Consider the following 25,983-nt stretch of genomic DNA (forward strand, 5'->3'; position numbering starts at 1 on the left):
TGCTTTTAACGGTATGTGTTTGTGAATTATTATTAATTTTGGAGAAATCAATATTTTGCTCATTAATCTCGGATTTAGTAGATGCTTTTAACGGTATGTGTTTGTGAATTATTATTAATTTTGGAGAAATCAATATTTTGCTCATTAATCTCGGATTTAGTAAATGCTTTTAACGGTATGTGTTTGTGAATTATTATTAATTTTGGAGAAATCAATATTTTGCTCATTAATCTCGGATTTAGTAGATGCTTTTAACGGTATGTGTTTGTGAATTAGGATCTTCATGGCAAATCCTTGTTGACAAGTAGTATTTTGATCATGACTGCATGCAGAATGTAATCTAAAAATTCCAACTTTTACAATATCACCAAGTAATAGAAATTCTATGGTGCCAATAACAAATGTACTAATGCATTTGTACACTGTTAATTGAGAAAAAAATTAATTGATTTAAGAACACTTTATTTTACCATCTGATTTTTAAACATCTAAAGTGAGAAAGGAACAGAACTGAACAGTGCAACATGATTCTCCTGACTTTGTATATGAAGGAGGATCTATAGAAGCTGAAGCAAAGTACATAGTTATGGGAGGGAGTTGATGAGAATGTAAGAATGAAAGAAAATAGGATTAATATAAGATTATGTAAATCGATTGTTGGTGGACTCAGTGGGATGAAGGGTTTAGCTCCATGCTCTATCTTTGTGATTCTATGCAAGAAATTAAACTCAAACTAGATATGCTGGGAGCTTTCTGCTCAGGCGCATCCAGTGAAATGGTGGCAGTATTAATGTTACATGTTTTACAAATTTATGTTAAAACCTGAAATGCTAACTCTGCTCTGTCTTTCCACTTACAGATTCTGATTGGCCTATTGAATTATTCCACCTTTTTTCTTGCATAGTTTCACAAGTGTCCTGGCAGTAAATGTGGTAGAGTTTTCCATTTGTTTGTGTACAATGTCAGATTTCCTGACTCATGAGGTGAAGTCCAAGAGGTACTGGAAATTGAATCTGGTGCATATATTGTTATGCATCACTTTGGTGCACCAAAGCACTCTGGGTGTGAGTGCAATCACAATCTTAGCTCTAACCCAATTTGCTTCCTGAGACAACAATTGGAAAATAAATGACTGGTGCAGGTAAATTTTTTAAATTATTTTCCAGAGTTGCACAATTGTATTTACCAGAGGAGTTTGCATATTTGTGCAAAATTAAATATTTGAAATATTTTCTTGAAGTTAGTTTAACGAGTTTTCATGCACTACCAACAAGCGCATATACTTTGTGTCCCACTTTTCAGGGACTAACAACAAGTGTGTATACTCAGTGTTCCACTTTTCAGGGACTACCAACAAGTGTGTATACTGTTAGGTCTGCTTTGTTCATGAATGAGTGAGACAAACACCAGGCTGAGTCGAAATCAGGGTTCTTTGTTCTTTATTACCGGATTGTAACACTTGCGACTAAACATGTTAGTCGGAGAATGCATTCTGCCGTTATCAGCAAAATGGTGATTTTTTATACCCTTGGATATGTGCTTAGAACATCATCATATCATTACTTGTCCAATGACTAAAACTGTTGCTATCCTTTCCCTGCTAGCTTCCTGCCTCTCAATCCATCAATGTCTCTCTTATCTTGTAAGTACAAGGATGCATTCACATCTTGTTACAGCCCTGTACATTCCCATCTCATGATGTTTTACCTAACAGGAGTACAAGGACACCTCCCCTTCTTGTTACTGCCCTGTACAGGGTAACTCCCTACACATTCCCATCTCATGATATTTTACCTTACAATACTCAGTCTCCCACTTTTCAGGGACTAACAACAAGTGTGTATACTCAGTCTCCTACTTTTCAGGGACTAACAACAAGTGTGTATACTCAGTCTCCCACTTTTCAGGGACTAACAACAAGTGTGTATACTCAGTCTCCCACTTTTCAGGGACTAACAACAAGTGTGTATACTCAGTCTCCCACTTTTCAAGGACTACCAACAACGGTGTATACTCAGTGTTCCACTTTTCAGGGACCACCATCAAGCGCGTATGCATGTATTCCCTGGCTTACCACCTATGCTACTTAAGGCCATCTGTACATACGACCAATTTTTTTTAAAAAGAAAAAATATAGAAATTAAGCTCTTATGGGTGAAAGTCGGGGCCTATCTGTGGAAAATAACAACTATGGCATGGGTGGCCAGCCTCTCGCGAGAGCGGCTTTGATGGACGCCATATTGTATTTGACGAACTGAATTTTTGACATACTTCAATTTGGAGATACGACCAGTCGGTCAGAATGGAACATAGACATAAGTTGAGGAACACTTGTACTTTGTGTTCCAGTTTTCTGGGATTGGTTTTATACCAAACTACCAGCTGGGTTGTACTGGTTTGTACTGTGGTTTACCCATGGGCCCAGTCTAGAGTATATATTATGAAATGTTAAAAATGACCAGAGCAAAAGAGCTCAGAACATTACAGCTCAGAAACAGGCCCTCCTTGTCCATGCCAAACTATTCCTCTGCCTAACCTGTCCAAATTCTTCTTAAATGTTAATATTGAGCCCACATTCACCACTTCAGCTGACACCTCATTCCACACTCTCACCACCCTCTGTGTGAAGATATTCACCCTACATTTTTCCCCTTTCACCCTTAACCCATGACCTCTGATTTGTACACAATACTCCAAATTTGACCTCCCCAATGTCTTGTACAGCTTTACCATAACATCCTAACTCTATACTTGATACCTTGATTTAAGAAGGCCAATGTGCCAAAAGCTCTCTTTACAACCCTATCTACCTGTGATACCACTTTCAGGGAACTATGTATCTGTTTTACCAGATCCTTCTGTTCTACCACACTCCTCAGTGCCCATCCATTTACCGTGAATATCCTTGGTTATCCAAAATGCAAGATCTCATGCTTGTCTGCATTAAATTCCATCTGCCATTTTTCAGTCCATTTTCCCAGCTGGTCCAGGTCCCTCTGCAAGCTTTGAAACATCCATCATTGTCCACAGCGCTCCCTATCTTTGTCACCTGCAAACTCACTGTGCCAATTTACCACATTATCATCCAGATCATTGATATACTGTTGATGAGTAACAACGATGGTCCCAGCACTATTCTCTGAGGCACATTACTAGTCCAAGAAGCAATCATCCACCACTACTCTCTGGCTTTTTCCCACAGAGCCAATGGCGAATTCAATTTACTACCTCACCATGAATACCAAGCGCCTGAAACCTTCCTGATTAACCTACCATGTGGGACCTTATCAAAGGTCTTAAAGGCCATGTAGACAACATCCATAGCCTTTCTTCATCAATTTTCCTGGTAACCTCAAAGACTCTTATCAGATTGGTTAAACACAACTTATCACACACAAAACCATGTTGACTATCCCTAATCAGTCCTTGTAGATCTGATGCCTTGGAACATCTCTAGGCTTAACCAAAAAGTTGACTGTACACAAAGACATGCAAAATGGATTCTTCCCATTATATGCTGATACCTTCAATTGAAAGTAGGCTACCTATAAATTATATCATACAATGCAAATATTTCTATGCAACATGAATGAATATGTAAACGATAACCGCCCAACCCAATTATGCATAAGAGTCTGTTAGAAATTCAATGTCAGAATTGGGATTGCTGTCATGAACATGTGACAAAATTTGTTTCATGGCAGCCGTATTGTGCATTGCGGGTCCAAAAGTTGCTATGAATCACATTTCGGAAAATACGCGATTGAGAAATAAATAATTTCTGCAAAAGATTAGAAAAAGGTGAGGTGGATGTGCTCTCCCCTCTCAGCTTCCTGATCCCACCCTTTCCTCTCAGCCCCACAATTTCATCTCTCCCCTCCCCTGACACCTCGCCCCCCCCCCCCCCCCCACATATTTTAACTGCATTGTATGCAGTATTAAGATAGCTGGGCGGGTCACGTCTCCAGAATGGAGGACCATCGCCTTCCCAAGATAGTGTTATATGGCGAGCTCTCCACTGGCCACCGAGACAGAGGTGCACCAAAGAAGAGGTACAAGGACTGCTTAAAAAAAAATCTCTTAGTGCCTGCCACATTGACCACCGCCAGTGGGCTGATATCGCCTCCAACCGTGCATCTCGGCGCCTCACAGTTTGGCAGGCTACAACCTCCTTTGAAGACCGCAGAGCCCACCTCACTGACAAAAGACAAAGGAGGAAAAACCCAACCCCAACCAACCAATTTTCCTTTGCAACTGCTGCAACCGTGCCTGCCTGTCCCACATTGGACTTGTCAGTCACCAGTGAGCCTGCAGCAGACATGGACATACCCCTCCATAAATCTTTGTCCGCGAAGCCAAACCAAAGAAGAAAGAAGGACTTTCCCTTGATAAATTTATTAACTCAGATTTTTGTGTGTTCATCCTAAATGTTGCCCTCGAGAAATGATCAATGAGATTTTCTAAGGCTTTACCTATTATACTTCTTGTTCCTCCCTTGAAAGTCATTCTAGTTGGGGGAGTGGAAACTTTTCTATTCTCCCTTACAGAGAGAACTGGTGTGGTTTGAGAACCAGCTGACTGTTCCTCACTTATTATGTGCAGACAAGAAATGGATCTTTGTGTATGGAGACTATTGAACTGCTTTGAAGACCCAACTGTCCCCTCTCTCTTATTAGTATGGCTGCAGGAGCACACAAGTTTCCTGAATTCTGGCTTTCTATACTCTGTTATCAGCAGAAGTAATGTTAAAAAAAATGTGGGGAAATTGTGCTCATTTCCATTTGTCAGATTTCTCCAACTGGTGAGTTGGGGGTTGCTCATCAGTAACGAAAATATTTAAAGATTGTAGATTTGCCTAATATTGTTGAACCACTATCTAGATCTCCTTCTGCTTCCTTCTCATGAGCGTGCCTTTTGTAGTGAACATCTTGTCCCAGCTTTGGCTAATCGCAACTTCGTAGTTATGTTTTAACAAAGAGCAAAGCAAGTACAACTTCGTAGTTATGTTTTAACAAAGAGCAAAGCAAGTACAACAAATTTTTTTTTTAGCCTACAAATATCATTCCTATTAGCAGTTGTCTTTCCTAACTTTGTTGCTTTGTTTATATTTAAATTTGGGTTTAGAATATTGCTGTGAACTCTATAATAATCTTTTCCACTGCATCGACGGCCAATTTACTGGTTAAAGGTCCAGTGGAAGTTGGATGGATTCTAATGTAATGTTTTTGACAGAATGTTCCTGGTTTTTTTTAAAGTCAGTCCAATAATCTGACCTCGCCATCAAAGTGAACCTTATTCTATACATTGTGTTTACATTCACAGTATTTAATTTATTGGTATAATGCTGTATTATTTGTGCTTAGAAGTCAGAGCAGGGTAACATGCCATGGGTTATTTTGTATTCATCTAAGGAGGTTTGGTATCAGTTTAACATGTGATCTGAAAATCAAAATGCCTGATTCAATGCCAATCTTGGTCCTAACAGACAAGAATACTACCAAAAAGTTGAGGTAATTCACGTTTCAGCACAATTTTTATTGATTTTTTTCCTCACTTGCATTTTGATTGCGCAATGGATATTGAATATGCAAAGGAATAATTGTCCAAACTCCTGAATGCAGAAAAGCAAAATTCATAAAGTAACAATTCTTTCAAATTGTAATGAAAGGAATTTGAGATCATGGGTAAATAATTGGTAAAAGGTGTCTGCTTCAATGGAATTCAACATTTGCCAAAAAAAATCGACATTATTAGCATGTCTATTTTGAACATTTTACCGATTTAAAAATTTCAGGTGAATTTTGCAACTTTCGTATCGGCATGAGGCAGAAAATGAAATTGGCACATCAAAATCTAATCATCGGTCAGATTTTCAAAATGTATTGCATGATCGAGCTAAATCTGATTGACATTACCCTTTAGATGCACTTGTTATTAATATTTGAGATTCAAGCATCAGTTGTGCTGTGGGATGAACTTGGAATTGTCACAGGAATTTTGGTTTTCAGATTGTGACAATGCAATAATACTCTTCAAAACTAAGGAAAGACTGAAAAAGGGTTCCTTGAATATAGTTCTCTGAGCTACAGAGGAGCTTTGAATTTTTAGCATAGGGAGGTCATTTGGTCTATAATATTTATGTGAAATATATATTGCCTTTCAATACAGGCAGTCCCCGGGATACGAATGTTCGACTTAAAGACAACTTGTACTTACGAACGGGCTATGCACGGCTTCAGCGTTTTTCGGCTCGAGGAAGGAGAATGCTGTCTGCCATTTTAAGTTGAATCACTTTGCCTCCCTTGATGCCTACTTCACTCACACTCCCACATGTGCTGGTTTCATGATCCTTAATTGGTAATGAAGTCCCTTCAACTGGTTGGAAAAAGTGTCCAAAAAAAAAGTGAAATAACCTGTTGCATCCAATCATTTGGAAATCACCCCAGAAGGGCCCGACAGCCACACACAGGAGTCCCACCCAATTCACATTCAAGGCACCCCAGCATACCCTTCAAGTCGCCCCACGTTAGGTGTGGAGGCACCTGAGCTTGTGTCAGAGATTGCGGGTTCAATCACCTTCCAAGATCAAAGCACAGAAAGCAGAACCACTGTTTCTGTGCACAGACAAAAGAGTGTACAGTTTCTTTTTCATCTGAAATGCCTTTCCTCTGGGATGACATTATACCAAGGTTTCGATGACTCTCTCGGTATCCTCTGTAAGTGCAAGATAGCCAGTGGTATCAGTTTAAACATCAGCTAAACAGCAGCTGGAGACTTGTGTGCTGCTCCAATCATGTTGCACTGGAGAGAAAGCAGATTTGCCTTGCGTTGCCTCGGCTGCAGTATTGCCATTGTGAGAAGGCTGAGTTTGTTTGCCATGATGGCTGGGATGGGGGTTGTATGGAAGGGGGAGTGTCCGTATAGAGGTCTACAATGTAATGAAGGGGAATGGATAGGATAGTATAGTACATAGACCAAGACAAACATTTGACTAATTGACGCTAAATAAGAATTGTATGTTCCTGTTCTGACTTGCCTACAAATTCGACTTAAAGACAGACTTGGGAACAGAACTCGTTCGTAATCTGGGGACTGCCTGCAGAAGGATTGCTTCTGCAATTTAAGCTCTGATCCTACCTTAAAATACAACACAAGGAAGCTACATTTCCTTGTGCAAAATTTCAAATGTTGGATCGTATTTTGTGGCCTTGAGAAAAAAGCTGGAAGTGAAAACAAGAGAGGCTAACTGTTTTTGGCAGAATTTATCTATAATTTTTAATAAATGTAAATGAGCCCTTAGGTAACTTAAATTGCACATGTTTAGGAAAGTGGAGTTTTGTTTGCTTTGATATACGAGAACTCAACAGCATGAAACTCATCCTTATTCAATTTGAAGACCTTTTGAATCGATAAAATAACCATTTAACTTTTCTGCCAACCTTGTCAAGGACCAATAGCATGGTATCCATATCAAATCTTTTACATATTTTACAGACTGTCCTTCTGCCCCCCCACCCCCCAGATGGAGTCCCTTCTGTCTCTCCCTTGCATGTTGCTCGATCATTATAATTAAGGTTAGCTCCTAAGATGTGTCCAGTGATGTGACTTTTCATAGAGAGACCTACATTTCCTGTTATCTCAAACTTGCAACTCAAGTTGTACTGTGAAAGACCATATAATTAAGTATAACTCAAATCATGTGAATTTCACAAAGTCATTCACCATGCCATTAAGATGTATAATCGGGCTTAACATAGTTGCTAATTTTCCATTTGGATAAAATAAAGCAGACAATTATCAATGAAAATGAACAAAACAGAGAATAAATCACCTCAAGGTTTCTTTGAAAAGTAAAATGATTTGAATCCTTTTCAGGATTTAGTTTGAAAACCTTAATCAATATGTTTGCATTTTCAGGGGAATGGGAGATAATGAATGGCACATTACTGTTCTCACAGGTTAACAGCTTTCTCTGAAAATGGATCTACTTTTGCAAGATATGCCAATTCATCAACATCTTCATTGAGAAAGATTTCAGACTTGCATGGATATGCAATTATAATTTGGCAGTGCTCAAACAACAAAATGAATTTGAAAGGTTTAACAGTAAACATCTTATTTAGTTGACAAAACTAGTAAGAAAGTTTTCAAACCCAAATCTTGAAAATCTTCTTAAATTAGTATCTAAATCGTGATCAAAAGTTGAACTGCACCTTTAAAAGACTGCTAAACATGTTCAATTTCATTTCTCATATGGTTACCTATTAATAATTCAAAAAAGATATTTAAAATATGAAGGTTATGTATCAATTTTTCATGAGTAAATTTGATGGAAAATATGGGCTTGATTTTGTTAATTTTGAACATAACTGAATTGATTCTTTATGAAAATCTTTGAATTATTGGATTTCATTCAATAGTTTGACTACCATCTCAAAGAATTACAAGAATTTGTTTGTTGTTATTGCTACCTTTTCATATAACAGTGCAGGTAGCCTTGTTTCAAATGAACATTATCACCTGCAAAATAGAGACAACATGTTGATCAGATTTCAATTTATTTTGTGATAAACAGCAAAGCTGTTTAATAAAAAACAACAATGTGTATAAAATGAATGTACAGCAAGTTAAACTGTAAATGTACAATTTTGAATTCATGCCCCCAATAACCATCTGTTCATTTTTGCTTGGGACTCCAGAAATATTGCTTAAGGAGGATTGGAATTACAACTACAGCGTCATCCATAAGATTTTTTTTTTAAAAGAGTGCTGAGAAATGACCTTGAAAGGGTAGATGTGGAACATTTAATTACATCGCCAATATTGAGCCCCTGTTACACACAGCTTATGTGGTTAGCACACCCAACATTAGACTCCTGAAACAATTCTTTATTCAAACCAATATCATGAGAAGGGATTAATAGATGGAGATTGAAAAGATTCTATGGATGCTCAAAACATCCTTGAGGAGGAGCAATTTCCACCTTATTCCAAGAATTTCTGCCTCAACTGCACAAAATGGAGAAGGAGCTTTCAGGATGGTATCAAGAGTATCAAGGTTATACATAGGATATGAAAATCTTCTGCATAAGTGGAGATAGGAATGGACCATCAGTTCCCTCTGTCAGCCACAACCTGTACCATTTATGGAAGGGATATGGGGAAAGGCAGGTAGGTGGAGTTGAGTCGATGATCAGATCAGCTATGATCTCATTGAATGGTGGAGCAGGCTCGACAGGCCTGATGGCCGACTCCTGCTTCTATTTCTTATGTTCTCAACATTGGCCTCATTTAGCAATCCTAGACCTCAAAACAGAACAGAGCAGAAACAAGACTTCCTACATTCCAAGGAGTTCCTAAGAAGGAGTAATTTCAATTGAGGGCAATTCCAGAGCTTGGGAACATTCACACATGATCTCTATTAATCAAATAGGAAAGGCAGAACAAAATTTGTTACCCTGAGAGTTGTTGGAGCGTGGAATGAGGTACCAGAAGGAGCAACTAAAATGACATGTTGGGGAAAACCACATTTGAAGAAGACTGATTGATGAGATGAAAAAAGGAATGGATTTGCAAAGTTGTAGGGTCAAATGATCTGTTTATGTACTGTAAATTCTCTTGGCCACTCATATATATATGTATATATATATACCAGAACTTGTGCACTATGTCAAACATCACATTTCTAAATAGAGTGGTTTCATTTAAAATCGCGTTGAGTGAATATCTTGGATTTTTCACTGTAAAGTTTTTTTGTGGGTATGAGCTTATTGTTTACAAGCATTTTGCTGCTTTATAGGAATCCAATTGACTTTACAAAGCAAGCTATGTAGTGACCAATAATTATTTCTGGAAGGGATCTAAAGTTTGATTATAACCACACTCTTCTGTCCATTGGTGGACTTGAACCCCTGTATCTCATGCATACTGTTTGCATTAAGTGTGACTGGATCAGATACCACAGAGCTAGATATGAAGTTTTCTATACAATAATAGTAATTATAACTCACAAAAGACAGTTCGTTTGCCAAATGGTCAGTATCTTGTGATCAATGGCAAATATACATTTTTTATTTATCTCTTAGGGCATTTATTCAGTGAAGATTCTAGCGCCAACAATAATGTTTCCATCAAATTGCCTTGAGCAGTCAAATGTATTGAAGAATAAAATATTGTATGTCGAAATATGCTGTTTTGGTATTGTAGATAGTGAAGCCTGTTGCCAAATATTTTAGCAGGATCTTGGGCAGGGAGGCAGAGAAATTAATGGTTGATGGAGGTGAGGTGTTTCATTTTGTAAAGTCTTAACGTGGTTAAGACCTACACAGTGTATGGTTTGGATAGGGGGACTGTTGTTGAGCAGAAGAATTAAGGAATTTAGGTACCTTGAAAGTGGCATCACAGTTAGAGAGAGTGGTCAAAAAGACATCGACTTTCATCAGTCAAAGTATTGAGCACGGAAGTTGGATGTTCATGTTGCAGTTGTACAAGACATTGGCGAGGCCCCGTTTGGAGTATTGCATTCCGTTTCAGTCACTGTGCTACAGGGAAAAAAATAAAGTTCTCGAACTGGCGAGGGTGCAGGAAAGATTTATGGGAATATCAGAGGGCCATGAGATAAAATATAAGGGAGAGGTTGAGCAAGACTCAGAGATTTAGGGAGAGGTTGACCAGGTTAAGGTTTTATTCCTTGAAGTGCAGTCGGATGGGTGAGATCTCATAGAGGTGTACAAAATTATGAGATGAATAGATCAGGTGAATGCATAGCATCTTTTGCCTGGAGTAGGGGAATCTGTAACCAGAGGATATTGTTTTTAAGGTGAGGAGGAGAGATTTAATAGGAACCTGAGGGTGGTGGGTGCTAGGAACAAGATGCCAGAGGAGGTGGTTGAGGCGGGTACTATTGCAATATTTAAGAAATATTTGGATGGATACATGATAGGTTTTGAGGGATATGGGCTAAATGTAGGTGGGTGGGATATTTTGGTCAGCATGGGAAAGTTGAGCTGAAAGGCCTGTTTCTGCTGTGTTTCATTAAATTCTGTCAGTCAGGAAGTCAATGTAAAATTAGGTGTTTTGGGGAAAAGGTTTGTTGGAATATTGATGTTAATATCCCTTTTTTAAAAAATCTTGTGATATAGACAATTATAAGTGTGAGGTCAGGGTACATTACATTGTTAGGGAGTAGATTTACATGGGTCGACACAGCATTGTGGGCTGAAGAGCCTGTGCTGTAATGTTCTAAAACAAACTTGGCTGCAATAAATTTATGCATATTTTAAGTTCTCATCACACTGGTTCTGCGTGGAGAATGCATCATATACACAGTGGTCAGGCTTCAAAATCAGTCCTGACAAATTCAACTTCTCACATGCAGAATTCCAGATGTTGGTCTTGGTTTCATTTTCTAATGATGACAAATGCATATAATTTTACCTTTGTCGCACAAACCAAATCCAGATTTTTTTTTTTTTAAGTACAATGCATTCCATATGGTCTCAATGCTTACTAATATAGTTTTTAAAAATATTCTAAATTGAAGAAAGGCCAGTTTTGTGGAAATAAGAAAGGATCTAATAAGAGTGGATTGGGATAAGATGATGTCTGGCAAGGATGTGTTCAGTAAGTGGAAGCCCTTCAAAGACAAAATCTTGAGAGGCAGAGTTTGAATGTTCCTGTCAGGATTAAAGGCAAGGTTGGCAGACATAGGGAACCTTGGTTTGTGAGGCATATTAACAATCTGGTAAAGAGGAAGCAAGAGGTGTATAGCAGGTGTAGGCAACAAGGAGCAAATGAGGTACTAGACAACTGTAGAAAATGTAAGAGAATATTTCAGAAGGAAATCAGAAAGGCAAAAAGAAAACATGAGATTACTTTGGCAGATAATGTGAAGGTAAACCTGAAGGATTTCTACAAGTATGTTAAGATAAAAGGATAGTAAGAGATAAAATTGGTCCCCTGGAAGAAGATCAGTGTGGTCATATTTCTGTAGAGCCTCACAAGATGGGGGAGATCTTAAACAGTTTTTGCATCAGTATTTACTCAGGAAACTGGCACAGTGTATAAGGAAGGAAGGGAAAAAAGTAGTAATGACATGGAACATAGGGAGATTAAGGAGGAGGAGGTGCTTGCTGCCTTACAGTGAATAAAGCTGGATAAATCCCTCAGGCCTGATGTGATATTCCCTCTGACCTTACAGGAGACTAGTATATAAATTACAGGGGCTTAAGCAGAAATATTTCAAATGTACTTTGCTGGAGGTGCCGGAGGATTGGGGAGTAGCTCATATTGTTCTGTTTTTTTTTAAAAAGGCTCCAAAAGTAAACCAGGAAATTATAGGCCAATGAGCCTGATGTAAGTAGTAGGTAAATTATTGGAGGGTGTTCTGAGAGATCAGATATACAAGTATTTGGATAGCCAAGGGCTGATTCAGGATATTCAGCATGGGTTTGTGTGTGGTAGGTCATGCTTAACAAATCTTAAGAGTTTTTCAAGGAGATTACCAAGAAAATAGATGAAGGAAAGGCTGTAGATGTTGACTACATGGACTTTAGTAAGGCTTTTGACAAGGTCCCACATGAGAGGTCAGTTCAAAATGTTCAGACATGAGGTATCCACAGAAAGGTTTTAAGATGGATTCAAAATTGGCTGAATGGGAGAAGAAAGAGTGGAAGTGGTTGATTACTTCTCAGACTGGAGGCCTTTGATCAGTGGGATTGGTGCTGGGACCACTGTTGTTTGTTGTCTATATTAATGATCTGGATGATAATGTGGTGAATTGGATCAGCAAGTTTGCTGATGACACTAAGATAGGTGGCACTGTAGACAGTCAGGAAGATTTGCAAGGGATGTGGACCAGCTAAGAGAATGGGCCAAAAAAGGCAGATGGAGTTTAATGCAGACAAGTAAGTGTGAGGTGTTGCATTTTGGAAAGGCAAAACAATGTTGGACATACACAGTAAGTGGTAGGGCACTGAGAAGTGCGGAGGAACAAAGGGATCTGGGAATACAGATACATAATTTGCTGAAAGTGGCATCACAGGTAGACAGGGTTGTAAAGAAAGCTTTTGGCATCTTGGCCTTCATAAATCAAAGTATTGAGTACAGGAGTTGGGATGTTATGGTGAGGTTGTATAAGACATTGATGAGGCCAAATTTGGAGTATTGTGTGCAGTTCTGGTTATCAGTAAGATTGAAAGAGGGCAGAGAAGATTTACTAGGATGTTGCCATGTCTTCAGGAGTTGAGTTACAGGGAAAGATTAAACAGTTTGGGACTTTATTCCTTAGAGTGTAGAAAAGTGATGGGAGATTTGATAGAGGTTTACAAAATTATGACGGGAATAGACAATAAATGTGAGTGGGCTATTTCTACTTAGATGAGAAGAGATAAGTATGAGAGGACATGGCTTTAGGGTGAAAGGGGAAAGGTTTAGGGGAAACATTAGGGTGAACTTCACTCAGAGTGGTGGGAGTGTGGAATGACCTGCCATCTGATGTGGTGAATAAATTTGATAAATAAATGGATGGGAGAGGTCTGGAGGATTATGGAATAGGTGCAGGTCAGTGGGACGTGAGGAATGATGGTTTGGCGCAGACTATAAGGGCTAAATGGCCTGCTTTCTGTGCTATATTTTTCTACTGAGCTGGAATTGAGTCATGTATTGAAAACTTTCTTTCACTTCAATCTCTACCACTATACCTGGCATTCATCAGTCGTACATCTGATTTCATGTTGATTAAGTTGTGAAAAATTTTCTTTAAAGTTATTAGTTTAAAATCAGCAATATTTCTTTGAGAGCATAAATTTGCTTTCTGGAACCCATTTAAAAGAAAAACAATATTTTGAGAGTTTGAAGGAAAGGAATCTATTATAGAAAGTAAATGTTCCCCATAATAGATTTTTAAATTATTTTTATTTTTATTATTAATGCAATTTTAAGTGTTGTGACTTTTGCTCATTGACATTTAATGGCCACTGACCTCCAGAACAATATATCTTTATAAAAATGTATGTTACAATTTGTGTGCAGTCAGACCAATTAGATTATTCTTAACTCTGGCAACCTAAATTAGTCAATTTGCACCATTTTCTTCTCCCCATTCCTTTCTAATTAATGTGAGATTATTTTCTTGGTTGAAATTTGTGTATTTTTTTACAATTTCATTTTTTGAGGAATTGCATTTCCATTTAAATTTGAAAAAATTTAAATCCTATTTTCTTTGAGACGAGCTTTTTTTATTAATGGAAAAGAAAAAAAACACTCTGCAACAATATATGCATTTTAACATGAAAAGAAAAGCGATCATTATTTGACTTCTTCCAGAGTTCACAGATACAAAATTTGGTGTGGCTGCACGGTGAATTTCATTAGTTTTTCAAATTAAGTAACGAGATTAGACTGTTAATGTCTTTATATGTGTACTGCTGAATTTTTAAGCAGTCATATGAATGACTTTGTACTGCATTATCTGACCTTTCCCTTTATGGTTGTTTTTAAATAGTTTAAGGCCTAACTCTTCCTGTTCTATCATTTTACTTTGTAGGGTCTACTCTGAAACGGCTATGCCTAGGCAAAGATCGCAGTAGTAACTATCAAGTTATTGTTCTGTTCTTCTCTCTATACAGCATGAGCTTTATTTTTAATATTTGATGGAAATTTTTATTGTGGCGCTTGTTTTACAATTTAGGTTTGATTGTCACATCATTTTGCCTCAATACAAATGCATGTGCTTCTGGTGATGTGTTTGCATTATGGATATGATCATTTAATTTGTGGCCGCATTCTACCCTTTACTGATTTCTTCAGTTTGTTTTAATAACTATATTTATTTGCAGTTACAGTAGAAGTCCAAAAATCTGGATGCTAGAAATCCGGGACCCCCCCCCCCCCCCACTTTGAATCTGGATTTTTCGAAAACACTCAAACTTAGCAGGTTTTTGTGTGCATGACATGCATTATTGCCACAGATGCACGGTGAGAACAATTGACCACTTTGTATTTCTTTAAAATTGCTCATTTTGATAAATGAAACATACTGTATTTGCTAATGAATAAACTCAAAATTTGTCTATTCATCTCTTTATTCCTCTTAAATTTGAACTTTAAAAGTACTGCCCGAAAATGTGGACCGACCCATCCTCAAGCAGTCCAGATTTTCAGACTTCTACTGTAAAATTATATGGTGCTACAAATCAGTACATTTTATTTTTCTTCCCAGGGTCTGCAAGTAGCAGTAGTACAAATCATTCAGTGCAGCAAGTCCTGCCCCAGACCCAGCCTCAGCCCCAACAGCAGCGGCCACCGCAACAGCACACTCAAACCAACAACAGTAACAACAAGAAGGGAACTTTTACAGATGACCTACACAAGCTTGTAGATGACTGGACCAAAGAAGCAGTGGGAGCTGCACAATTCAAGCCTTCTTTAAATCAATTAAAGCAGAACCAACATAGGTTTGATATGGAAGTTAGGCAGAAACTCTCCAAGCTTGATGTGAGTGAAAGCTTTGCATTTTTATTTCATGCTGTGAAATGTTTGCAAATAGTTGACTTAAATTTCAGGCATAAGACATCAAATCTAATTTAATTTTAGAATATATTTTACAAACGTATTTAAATTGTTTATTCTGGTGGGGGGGGGGGGGTGGAAAAAACCTTTATACAGTATTACCTGAATTGTCTGTACTTATTTGCATTTTGTTTCACATTCAATGCACTACATTAACTTAGTTGCTCGGACTTTGTTTGACAATCTCCAGGTCAAACCTTTCTGGCTAGGATTTTAACTGTTTTCCTAAATGTTTAGAAGACAGTAAAAATATTGATACACTCTTAATGATAACTAAAAACTTAGCATTCTGAAAAGTACATTTTACAGAAGATGAAGCTGTAGGATATTTAAATTTTAATTTAATTTAAAAAAAATGTAGATATACACCCATTTCAGTCCATAAGTCTGTGGTGCCCAATCGACATCCAATTAACCTACACACAATCCCCTCCCATACATTGTGAACGGTGGCAGGAAATCAGAGCCCTCGGTAAAAGCTCACACAGACATGGGGAGAATGTAAAAATTCCTTATAGGATGGCGCGGGGTTCGAACCCAGGTCCTGATCACTTGCACTGTAAAGGCGTGGTGCTAGCCATTATACCAACCATGCTGCCCCGGGATTGCTGGGATGTAAACTAGTCTGCTCACTTTGCCCTTGTCTTTTCTAAATGATATGCATCTTAAGCATATTATATGTTTGTATGTTTGGAATTATAGCATTATTCTTAGTTTATCAAACATATTTAAGAACTTTTTTTTCACTTTAGCGAATAGCTGCACCAGGGAAGATGAGAAAATGTTCTGTTCCAGTGACATGTCCAGCATCAGCTGCTTTACCACCAGGGAAATCAACAATACCACCAGGAATGTCAGCTACTCCTACTCTTGGTACAGTACCTGCTTATATGCTGCCTCTGTGTCAGTATGGTGGAGTGATCCCAACACCACTATACGGTGTACAATGGCAAGGTATCTCAAGTTCTACATCACAGCCTGGGATGTTAAATACTCAAGGAATATCTTCATTTCCATCTTTCAGCAAAGGTGGCCTACAGATGTTTCCAGTACCACTCCAGAAACCTCTTTTAAACCCATCTGGGTCCAACATGAGGACTACTTAGCTTTGTTGTAAATAATCTGAAATAATAAGGGCATGGGGAAAACAATTTTTGAGAATGTTTTATCTAACTGCTTTCTTTATACAGATGGAATTAAATCAGATCATAGCTGAATATTATTGGCAGCCAGAGTGGGCTTGCTACTGCACATAGCCATACACTACATTGAGCAATCACTGTGAAATATTTTCACAAAGTTGCTGAAAGCTTGATAGTTTTTGGGTGTTCTTGTCTTGCAATTTGGACACTTTATATTTTGCTTTGTATATTTAACACTAAACTAAGTTTCATTACTTGAATGGACATTGAGATATATTTAACCCTGCAGGAGTACAGTGCCTTGATTATGCTTTTCAGTTTTCACTGGAAAGAAATGTTTGGAAGGGTTTTTAAGTTTCTACTGTGGTCCGTTGGACATATTTTAGTCTAGTTATGAAAGGCTGGATGGGTAATTTAGCAATCTGCACAAGAACAATGAGTATTTATTTGTTGCTTTACTGTCTTTGCCACATGGGTAACTAAATGCTGCTAGAATTGTCTCCCTTTCCCAAGGACTTAATATCACATGCATACAAAATGATTTAGCTGCTATTCAATCTACTGCTTCTGTAGGAAAACTTGATAAATTTGATTCTAAATTTATTTAGGAGAAAAATAATTTAAAAAAATCTTTATCTGCTGTGTTTCAGTATCTGCACATACACTCATCCATGTTGTGGAATTGTTTTGGAGAAGCACTGAACTTGGTTTGAATTGCAAATTTACCAATAGTATTAACATGGCGCAACAATCTGTTTTGTCTTCCATATTATCTTTTGGTTTTCAAGGGCATCATTTATTTATCTTTACCTGACCATGAACAGATTTGACTGGAAGGAATGTACTTCAGAGGTAGCACAGAATGACTTATTAATTTGTTTCGTCAAATTGTACATTACCTGGCATACAGGTTGCATTTTTAGTAAACTGTATGTCTATTTGGCAAAGGGAATAAATCTGTATTAAGCCTCATGAATAGGTAAAATACTAAGTAGAACACTATGGAGCATTGAGGCAAAAGAGACAAGGCAGACAGATGCAATACTTTATGAATTAAATTTTGAACATCCACTGCTCTGGTTTATTTCCTGCAATATTTTATATTACATGCTGAAAGGCAGAGATGACTTGTGCTGCCAAACTGTGAAGAATTGTAACTGTACTTCTGATGACCAATCTAAATTATTTTTGTTTAGTTTATACCCTTTAATATTCCATCAATTCGGTTAGAATTGGAATTTTATAGAACATTGTGCAGAGTTATCTGCCTTGGCAAAATATTTCTTGGAGTAAGAGATTTCTGTTATTTGTATCTTGCGTTTATTTGTGTCTATGTTTCATGAGCAAAAATGGAAAATACAGCAATCAGACATCTAAAGCTTGCACTAAGAACATATGGATTGCTTTGCTTGTTAAATAGCTTTTCTTTGTTTAACTGACATGGTCAGTGGCACTTAAATCACAGATTGTAACTGTTTAAGGATATAAATAAAACCTATTTTGTGCTTGACTTTCTACATACAATTGTATTTTTTTGCGTAACACAACAAAAATCTAATTAAATTATCGACACTCATAGAAACAGAAAATAATTTTCATTTATTATTTTAATTCTTTCATAGATTTTGTCAATGATGCGGAGGACTTGATTTTAATTTACAATTTCCCTGAATGCCATGAGAGTCTGTCCTGCAGCATGTAACCAGGGACACGTCTACTGGGGAAAAGAAGGGTTTTCTTCACGATTATTTAGCCTTATTAGTTTGATGTTAACAAACCAAATCCATTTTAAGAGTCAATTTTCTAGTTATTACCAGAGTGCAGTGAATTTGTTTTCACAACTTGCCATTATGGTATTTTTAAACTCTCATCTAGTTGTTTCAAGATAAACACCACAAAATTTGCACTATTGTATCCTGTACTTCAACCTTTTATTCCCACTTTTTTATGACTTCAGGCTAAGCACTAATTTGCATCTACTAAAGAAAACCAGCTTCAATAAGCAAGTACCTTGGACCACTTTACAAACATTGACTAAATCAACCTGTGGTAAAGATGGTATTTAATTTGTACAAAACAATAATGCACAACAGCAAATAGAAGGAGGGGCAAAAAAATAAACAGTTGGAAGAACTCAGCAGGTTGAATGGTGCCTGTGGTCAATGTTTTGGATTGAGATCTTGCACCAGGACTGAACCTTTTATTTTGCTCCACATTCCAGCATCTGTAGCTGCTTGTCTTCAGCAATTAGAATTGAATCATATTTAATATGCTTTTAGTATTAAGTGGAAAATATTTCTCAAAATATCTGACGAGGATCACGTTCTCAAAATTGATCTTTTAAAACCATCAAAACAGTCTGATGTCCTTAATTTTACTATTCTATCTGGAAGATGGCACTTCAAACGTTCCTCCTCCTGCAATTCAGTGCAAGTAAATTACATGATCTTCCTTGACCTAGAACAGCAAGAGATGGAATTCAATCCTGACGAGTGTGAAGTGATGCATTTGGGAAGAGTTTGGAAAAATGGAGGTAGGTCTTATCTCAAATGTTTGGCACTGGTGAATGTTGATGAACAGACAACTCAGGGTCTCAGTCTTCATTTCCCTGAAAATGGTAAAACAGGTGGTTAAGGTGGTGAAATAAACCCATGGCATCCTCATCTTCATAGTTGAGATATAGATCCGAAGAATTGGGATGTTAGGTTGCTATTTTACAGAACACTGGCTCAGTTGTATTTGATGTTATGTGTGCAGTTTTGGTCACCACAGTATAGCAATGATGTGACTATGCCGGAGGGAATGCAGAGGAGGTTCAGCAGGATGTTGTCAAGATAGGCAGAGTTAGCTGCTCCTTTGAAATCATGATCTACCCCATTTCTCCCTAAGTGGTCTGCAAGGCATCCCCTGAATTCACTTATTTTTTAGCCCTTGACCTGAACATGTGTCTGCTCCTTTTTCACCCTTCTTCTCTCCTGTTCCATTAACCACATCTCTCTATTCTGATCCAACCCAGTCACCGAACTCTCATGCTAGACAATATTGTAAAGGATTCCCGAAGCAACTGTTGCTGTCACCTTGCCTTTGACAAGTGTCATCAACACCCAGTTCTCCAAACCATTATCTGGAACCTCCCATCCCTGCCTTTTATGGAGTCAGAGGTACAGCATAGAAATAAGCCCTTTGGCCCACTGCTTTGAACGTGATCATTATGCCTATACTTATCCCACTAGCCTCCACTGATCTCTGTCTTATTCATTTAATTAGCTGTCCAATGTCTTTTAAATATGACCTCCTGCCTCCACCGCTTCCTCTGGTAACTCATTTCAGATAACATTCAATTTTTAAACCTCCATCCTCTCTCCTTAAAACTAAGTCCTCTAATTTTAGGCTCGCCTACTATTGGATAGAGATACTGGCTCCCTCCTTTACCTATGTTTCAACTTTGTATGCCTCGATCATCTCCACTTCCTTCATTTCAGGGAAAACAGATCCAACTATCCATTTTTTTTTTCTTGTAACTCAAGCCCTCCAATCTAGACAATATCCTTTCTGGCTTAATTACATTCTTCCTATTTTGCCATTGAACACATTACCTCCCCATTCTACCCACCTTTTCATTCAACTGCATGTTTAAATCTCTGGTGAGGTCTTGATGCCAACCATCACATTAAAACAACCTTCACGAAATTCTCTTCCAAGCAACTGTAGGGCTTTAATACTGTCAACCGTGCAATTTCCCAACCTCAACTTCATTGTCCAGGTTAGTGAGATCACTTTTGTTTGCCTATCTCTAATTTTTGGCTGGATACTTCAAACTATGGCATTTCTTTCCACAGCTCTAAACGTTCTGTTCTGGTATTACCCAAATGCTGTCCTTAATCCCCACAGCTCCTTCTCTAACTTTTGCCACTTGTACTGCTGATGGCAAGACAGGAGCTGATAAGCAGCAGCTTGCCAGTCAGCAGAAGGTCTAGCTCTTTGCTACGGCAGTGGAAAGAAAAAAATATAATGAAGGTGGTAGGTGCCAGAATAGGCTGTCATGACTAATAGTGGAAGCAGATATATTAGTAGTGTTTGAGAGGCTTATGGATATAGACACATGAATATGGAGGGATGTGTATCATATACAAACAGCAGAGAATTAATTTTTTGCCATTAGGTGCAGACAGATGGGCTGAAGGGCCTGTTCCTGTGCTGTACAGTTTGTTGTGCAGTACAAAGGAGCCCAAAAGCTAAATGAAGGGGAGAAAATTATTAAAGAGATGTGGGAAAAAAATGGTAGGAGATAAGCCTAGGAGATAACCACTACAAATGTTTGAAAGAAGGTGGGGGGAGATGTTTCTCAAGATCTGTGTTCAGGAATTAGAATTATTGGCCAGCATGATTAAGAGTTAGTATAACACTATTATAGTATCAGCAACCCTCTCGGTTGGAATTGGGCACGGTCTGTAAGGAGTTTGTACATTCTCCTCACAACATTAAATCCCCTGGATCTGATGGCCTGAGACTGCAGATGCTGAAATCTGGAGTTAAAAAAAAAACAAAACTGCTGGAGGAACTTGGTGGGTCAGGCTGCATCGGTGAAGGGATCAAGATCCTGAATCAAAGGTTTCCCAGTGATCAACTGGTCATTCACTTCTTCCTTTCTGACCCTGTCCTTCTTGAATAGTAATGTTCCATTTGTCACACCTCAAATCTAGAATCTTAATTGATTATAATCAATGCATCCACCACATTTGCAACTATGTCCCCAGATCCTGATTCTGGCACACCATTTGAAATGTCAACTATCGTTTTGTCTCCACAGATACTGCTTGGCCTGTGAAGTCGCTCCAGCCGTTTGTTGATAGCTCCAGATTCCAGAAGCTGCAACCTCTTGTCTCTACCTCCCTTAAACCCTTCCATTGTAGGCCATCAGATTCAGGGTATCTGTTGACCTTTGCCCCCATTAGGTTGCCTTCTGCAATTTTTTCCAACACGTGTGTGTGTTTTTTTTTAAATATAGTTTCTAATACCCTGTCCCCAAATAGAACCTCATTTATCAAGTATTGGGTTTTTTTTTCTTATTTCAACAAATTCAAAATAATTGGAATCATTTGGGTTTTAAAGTTCATTTGATGCTCTATGGCAACCGTTCTACACTCCAAGTAAAACAAAAAATGTCTGCAGATACTGTGGTGGAAGTAAAAATACTGCTGGAGAAACTCAGCAGGTCAGTTTGTGTCCTTTATGTAGCAGAGATAAAAATACATAATGAGCTTGAGCCCTTCAAGGTATGGAAAGAAGTTGCCAGGTGTCTGAACAAAAAGGAAGGGGGGGGGGAGGCATGGTTCCAAAGGCAGGAGGTAATAGGTGGAGAAAGGAGGGAGTGGATAGCAGAAAAAAAGAGGAGGAGGGATGGCAAAGTGAATCGAGAGAGAGGGGAGTGGAGAGCTGAGGGAAAGAAGACAGGGAGAATGAAGGGAGGGGGAATGGAGAGCAGGTTAGCAGAAACCAGAAAGGTTGATGTTATTGCCATCTGGCTGGAGAGTGCCCAGTCAGAAAATCACATGTTCTTCCTCCAATTTATGGGTGGTCTTGGTGGAATAGTACACGAGCCCATGGACCGACATGCGAGTATGGTCGTGGATGCAGAATTGAAATGGCTACTGGTCCCTGATGGTGCAGTGCCACACTTATCATCACCACTATCCAGGGCCTTTGTGTATCTGCAGAATCAATTTACTGCATCTGGTGCTCCCTTGTGGCCTTCTCTACATCAGAAATTGGGAGATCGCTTCGCTGAGCACCTTTGCTCTGTCCACACCAGTGACAGGGACCTCCCAGTGACCAACCATTTCAGTTCTGCGCCCCACTCCCATATTTGCATGTCTCTCCATGGCCTCGTGTACAATCCCACCAAGACCACCTGTAAATTAGAGGAACACACCTAATTTTCTATCTGGGCACTCGTTGACTTCTCCTGCTTCTGCTAACCTGCTCTCCTTCCCCCCTCTCTTCCTCTGTCTTATTTCCCTCAGCCCTCTATCCCCTCTCTCCAAGTGTGAGGTTATCCACTTTGGCAAGAAAAATAAAAGAGCTGAATATTATTTAAAGGGCGAAAAACTACAGCATGCTGTTGTGCAGAGGGACTTGGGAGTGCTTGTGCATGAATCGCAAAAAGTTAGGTTGCAGGTGCAGCAGGTTATTAAGAAGGCAAATGGAATATTGGCCTTCATCGCTAGAGGAATTGAATTCAGGAGTAGGGAGGTAATGTTGCAACTGTATAAGGTACTGGTGAGACCGCACCTGGAGTACTGTGTCCAGTTCTGGTCTCCATATTTGAGGAAGGATATACTGGCTTTGGAGATGGTCCAGAGGAGGTTTACTAGGTTGATCCCTGGGATGAAGGGATTGACTTATGATGAAAGATTAAATCGTCTAGGATTGTATTCGCTCGAGTTCAGAAGAATGAGAGGAGATCTTATAGGATTATGAAGGGTATGGATGGGATGGATGTAGGAAGGTTTTTTGAGCTGGCTGGGGAAACTCAAACAAGAGGACACAGTCTCAATACTCGGGGGAGTAGATTTAGGACAGAGATGAGGAAAAATAGTTTTTCCCAGAGAGTAGTGAATGTTTGGAATTCTCTAACCAGGGAAGTGGTTGAGACTGCCTCATTAAACATATTTAATATTCGTTTAGATAAATTTTTACATGATGGAGGAATTGGGGGATATGGGGAGAAGGCAGGTAGGTGGAGTTAGGTCATAAATTAGATCAGCCATGATCGTATTGAATGGCGGAGCAGGCTCGATTGGCCATTTTTGGCCTACTCCTGTTCCTACTTCCTATGTTCTCTCTCTATTCACTTATCTATCCCTCCTCCTCTTGCTGCGGTGTCCTCCCTCCCCTCTCCACCTATTACCTCCGGCCTTTGTGACCACACCTCCCCCTAACTTACTTATTCAGACGTCTGCTGATGTTTTTCCATACCTTGATGAAGGGCTTAAGCCCGAAATGCCAGTTATGTATTTTTATCTTTGCTATACAAAGGACACTGTTTGAGCTGCTGAGTTTATCCAGTTTTATGTTTGTACTACACTGTGATGCAGCTGCCCAGGGCACTCTAGATCAGTGGTTCTCAATCTTTTTCTTTCCACTCACATACCACTTTAGGTATTCCCTATGCCATAGGTGCTCTGAGATTAGTAAGGTATATGGATGGAAAGAAAAAGGTTGAAAACCACTGTTTTAATAGTACCTAATTGACTCATTATTGCATGGTTTCATAACTCCAAAGAAATGGGCCAATGACAATTTTTCTCAAGCAAAATATTTCAGTCACAATTGGGTTTAGAGCAGTGATTCTCAACCTTCCCTTCTCACCTTAAGCAATCCCTTACTAATCACAGAGCACTGATGACATAGGGAATACTTAAAGTGGTCTGTGAGTAGAAAGAAAAAGGTTGAGATCCTCTGCTCTCGATAGTACTTCTATTGGAAGTTGACAGAATGTTGGGTAGCCTTGCCTGCCTCAGCCTTCAGGAAGTGAAGTCGCTGTTACAACTTCCTGACATGAGGAGATATTAGGTGTCCAGAATAGGTCACTTCTTCCAACCAACTTGGTGCTCCCCATTCTCTCCACTATTGAGCCCGGTGGTCATCCCTGGTCCTCCTCAAGTCCACAATCATCTCCTTTGCCTTGTACAGGTTGAGACTCGGGTTGTTATTCTTGCACCATTTCATGAGATTTTCCACCTCTTCTCTGTATTTCGACACATTGCTACCTCCCTTAAACCCTTCCATTGTAGGCCATCAGATTTATTGTGTTCTGCCTTTATTGTGTTGTTGACAGACCACACGTGTCCATACCCTGCAAACCATCACTGGGTCACATCTCTGCTTTGCCCATATGAGATTGTAGATGAACCGGGAGCAAACAGGTAATCCGTCGGGGTGTACCCATCGGGGTGTATGTACCCAGCCAGAAGCACCTATGGTGCACCCAGCACACGACCAAGAATGCCGAAATGTGGCTGCATTCTGCGCTTGCTGAAGTTCAGAAAAAGAAGTGAATGGGGGACAGTCAGTCAGGGCTGGTGACTGAAAAGGGCAATTGATGTAAAGTGACTTGGTTGGTGTGTTGGGCAGCGAGAGCGTTGCCCGTGCTAGTGCAAGGCTCATATTTCATCCTCACGATGTGCAGCAGAAGGAGAATGACATTAAAGAGGTTGCCGACTAATCGGGCGTGTTTGATGAAGTGCCCCGACGAGGTGACATGCCCACGATTTTTTCCGAAACTCTGCAAAGTTACGGGCGATCTTCAACGTTGATATAGATAGGAGTAGAGCGACGATGCAAGCGGGGGGTTCCGGGCAACAAAAAGTTCAGCCGCCCGCGTGGAGGTGCTCTGGGGACGGGCAACACCTTCAACGAGTTCAAATTGCACCAATGGCGAGAAGAATATTGTCCGCAGGATGACGAGGAACCGACGCTCTCCAAAGGCTGGTCCAACACGGCGGGACAAGGAGAGGTCCCATCTTGAACAGTTGCATTCGGTTTGTGATTTCCCCCCCCCCCCTACCTCCCCCTCACTGGCTAGTTCCGGCAGGGTTGGTCACCGGAGAACGCTGGACGGTGCCATTCGGATGGGACAGGAAGATAACTGGGATCCCCTGGGATGCGAAGGAATTGAGCAGTAACAGCACCGCAGGCGGACCGTGAAGAACACCGGGGGCGGAGGCGGTCCCACTGCTGCACCTGCCTCAACTGTGGGGGGGGGGGGGGGGGACTCTCATTGGGATGGTTGGAGAAAGGTCTGGCAGAGAACAAACTGTCACAATGGTATCAGCATCTTCCCAACAGCAATATAATGTGAAGACTTGTTTCTGAAGGCTAAAATGGAAAAAAAAATATGTTTAATGAGCATCAAATATTGGCAAAACAATGCTTGGAGTAATGTGTACTCTTCTGGTCAGTCACTCCAGGGAGGAAGCAAAAGACCTTTGACAACGGTCATACCAGGGAACTTGTCAGTGGCAGATTGACTTCTCCAAGGTGGATCGAAAATTGGGGTTAGTTTTATTGCAATTTAAAAAAAAAATTTCAACGGAGTTAATGCACAAAATTAATCAATTTTGGAGAGAGCAAAATTAAGGCACCGTGGAAAACAGGTGTGGAGTGCTGAACTCGATAAATTCCAGAAGTAAAATGGATGTTTGTGGGTCCAAGTTTTTTCCCAAGAGGAACTTGGAACTTGATTGGAGAGATGAATGCTGAGAAGGAC

The 25,983-nt window shown here is 39.4% G+C and overlaps 1 protein-coding gene across 7 annotated transcripts in view; it reads left to right on the forward strand.

Moving 5' to 3' along the window:
* wnk2 (WNK lysine deficient protein kinase 2) overlaps positions 1-18,222 on the forward strand; it is a 189,606-nt gene extending 171,384 nt beyond the window's left edge. For 6 of the 7 annotated variants that reach the window (XM_069939761.1, XM_069939760.1, XM_069939757.1 and 3 more), the window contains 3 exons: positions 14,546-14,587; positions 15,221-15,495; positions 16,323-18,222. In XM_069939761.1, the coding sequence (XP_069795862.1) occupies positions 14,546-14,587; positions 15,221-15,495; positions 16,323-16,676 (671 nt within the window). In that variant the 3' untranslated portion in view covers positions 16,677-18,222. The remainder of the gene's footprint in view (positions 1-14,545; positions 14,588-15,220; positions 15,496-16,322) is intronic. The other variant, XM_069939759.1, reaches the window with a different exon arrangement.
* Positions 18,223-25,983: the final 7,761 nt, after the last annotated feature.

This window comes from Narcine bancroftii, chromosome 5 (assembly GCF_036971445.1).
Source record: "Narcine bancroftii isolate sNarBan1 chromosome 5, sNarBan1.hap1, whole genome shotgun sequence".
In the NCBI taxonomy this organism is placed as follows: Eukaryota; Metazoa; Chordata; class Chondrichthyes; order Torpediniformes; family Narcinidae; genus Narcine; species Narcine bancroftii.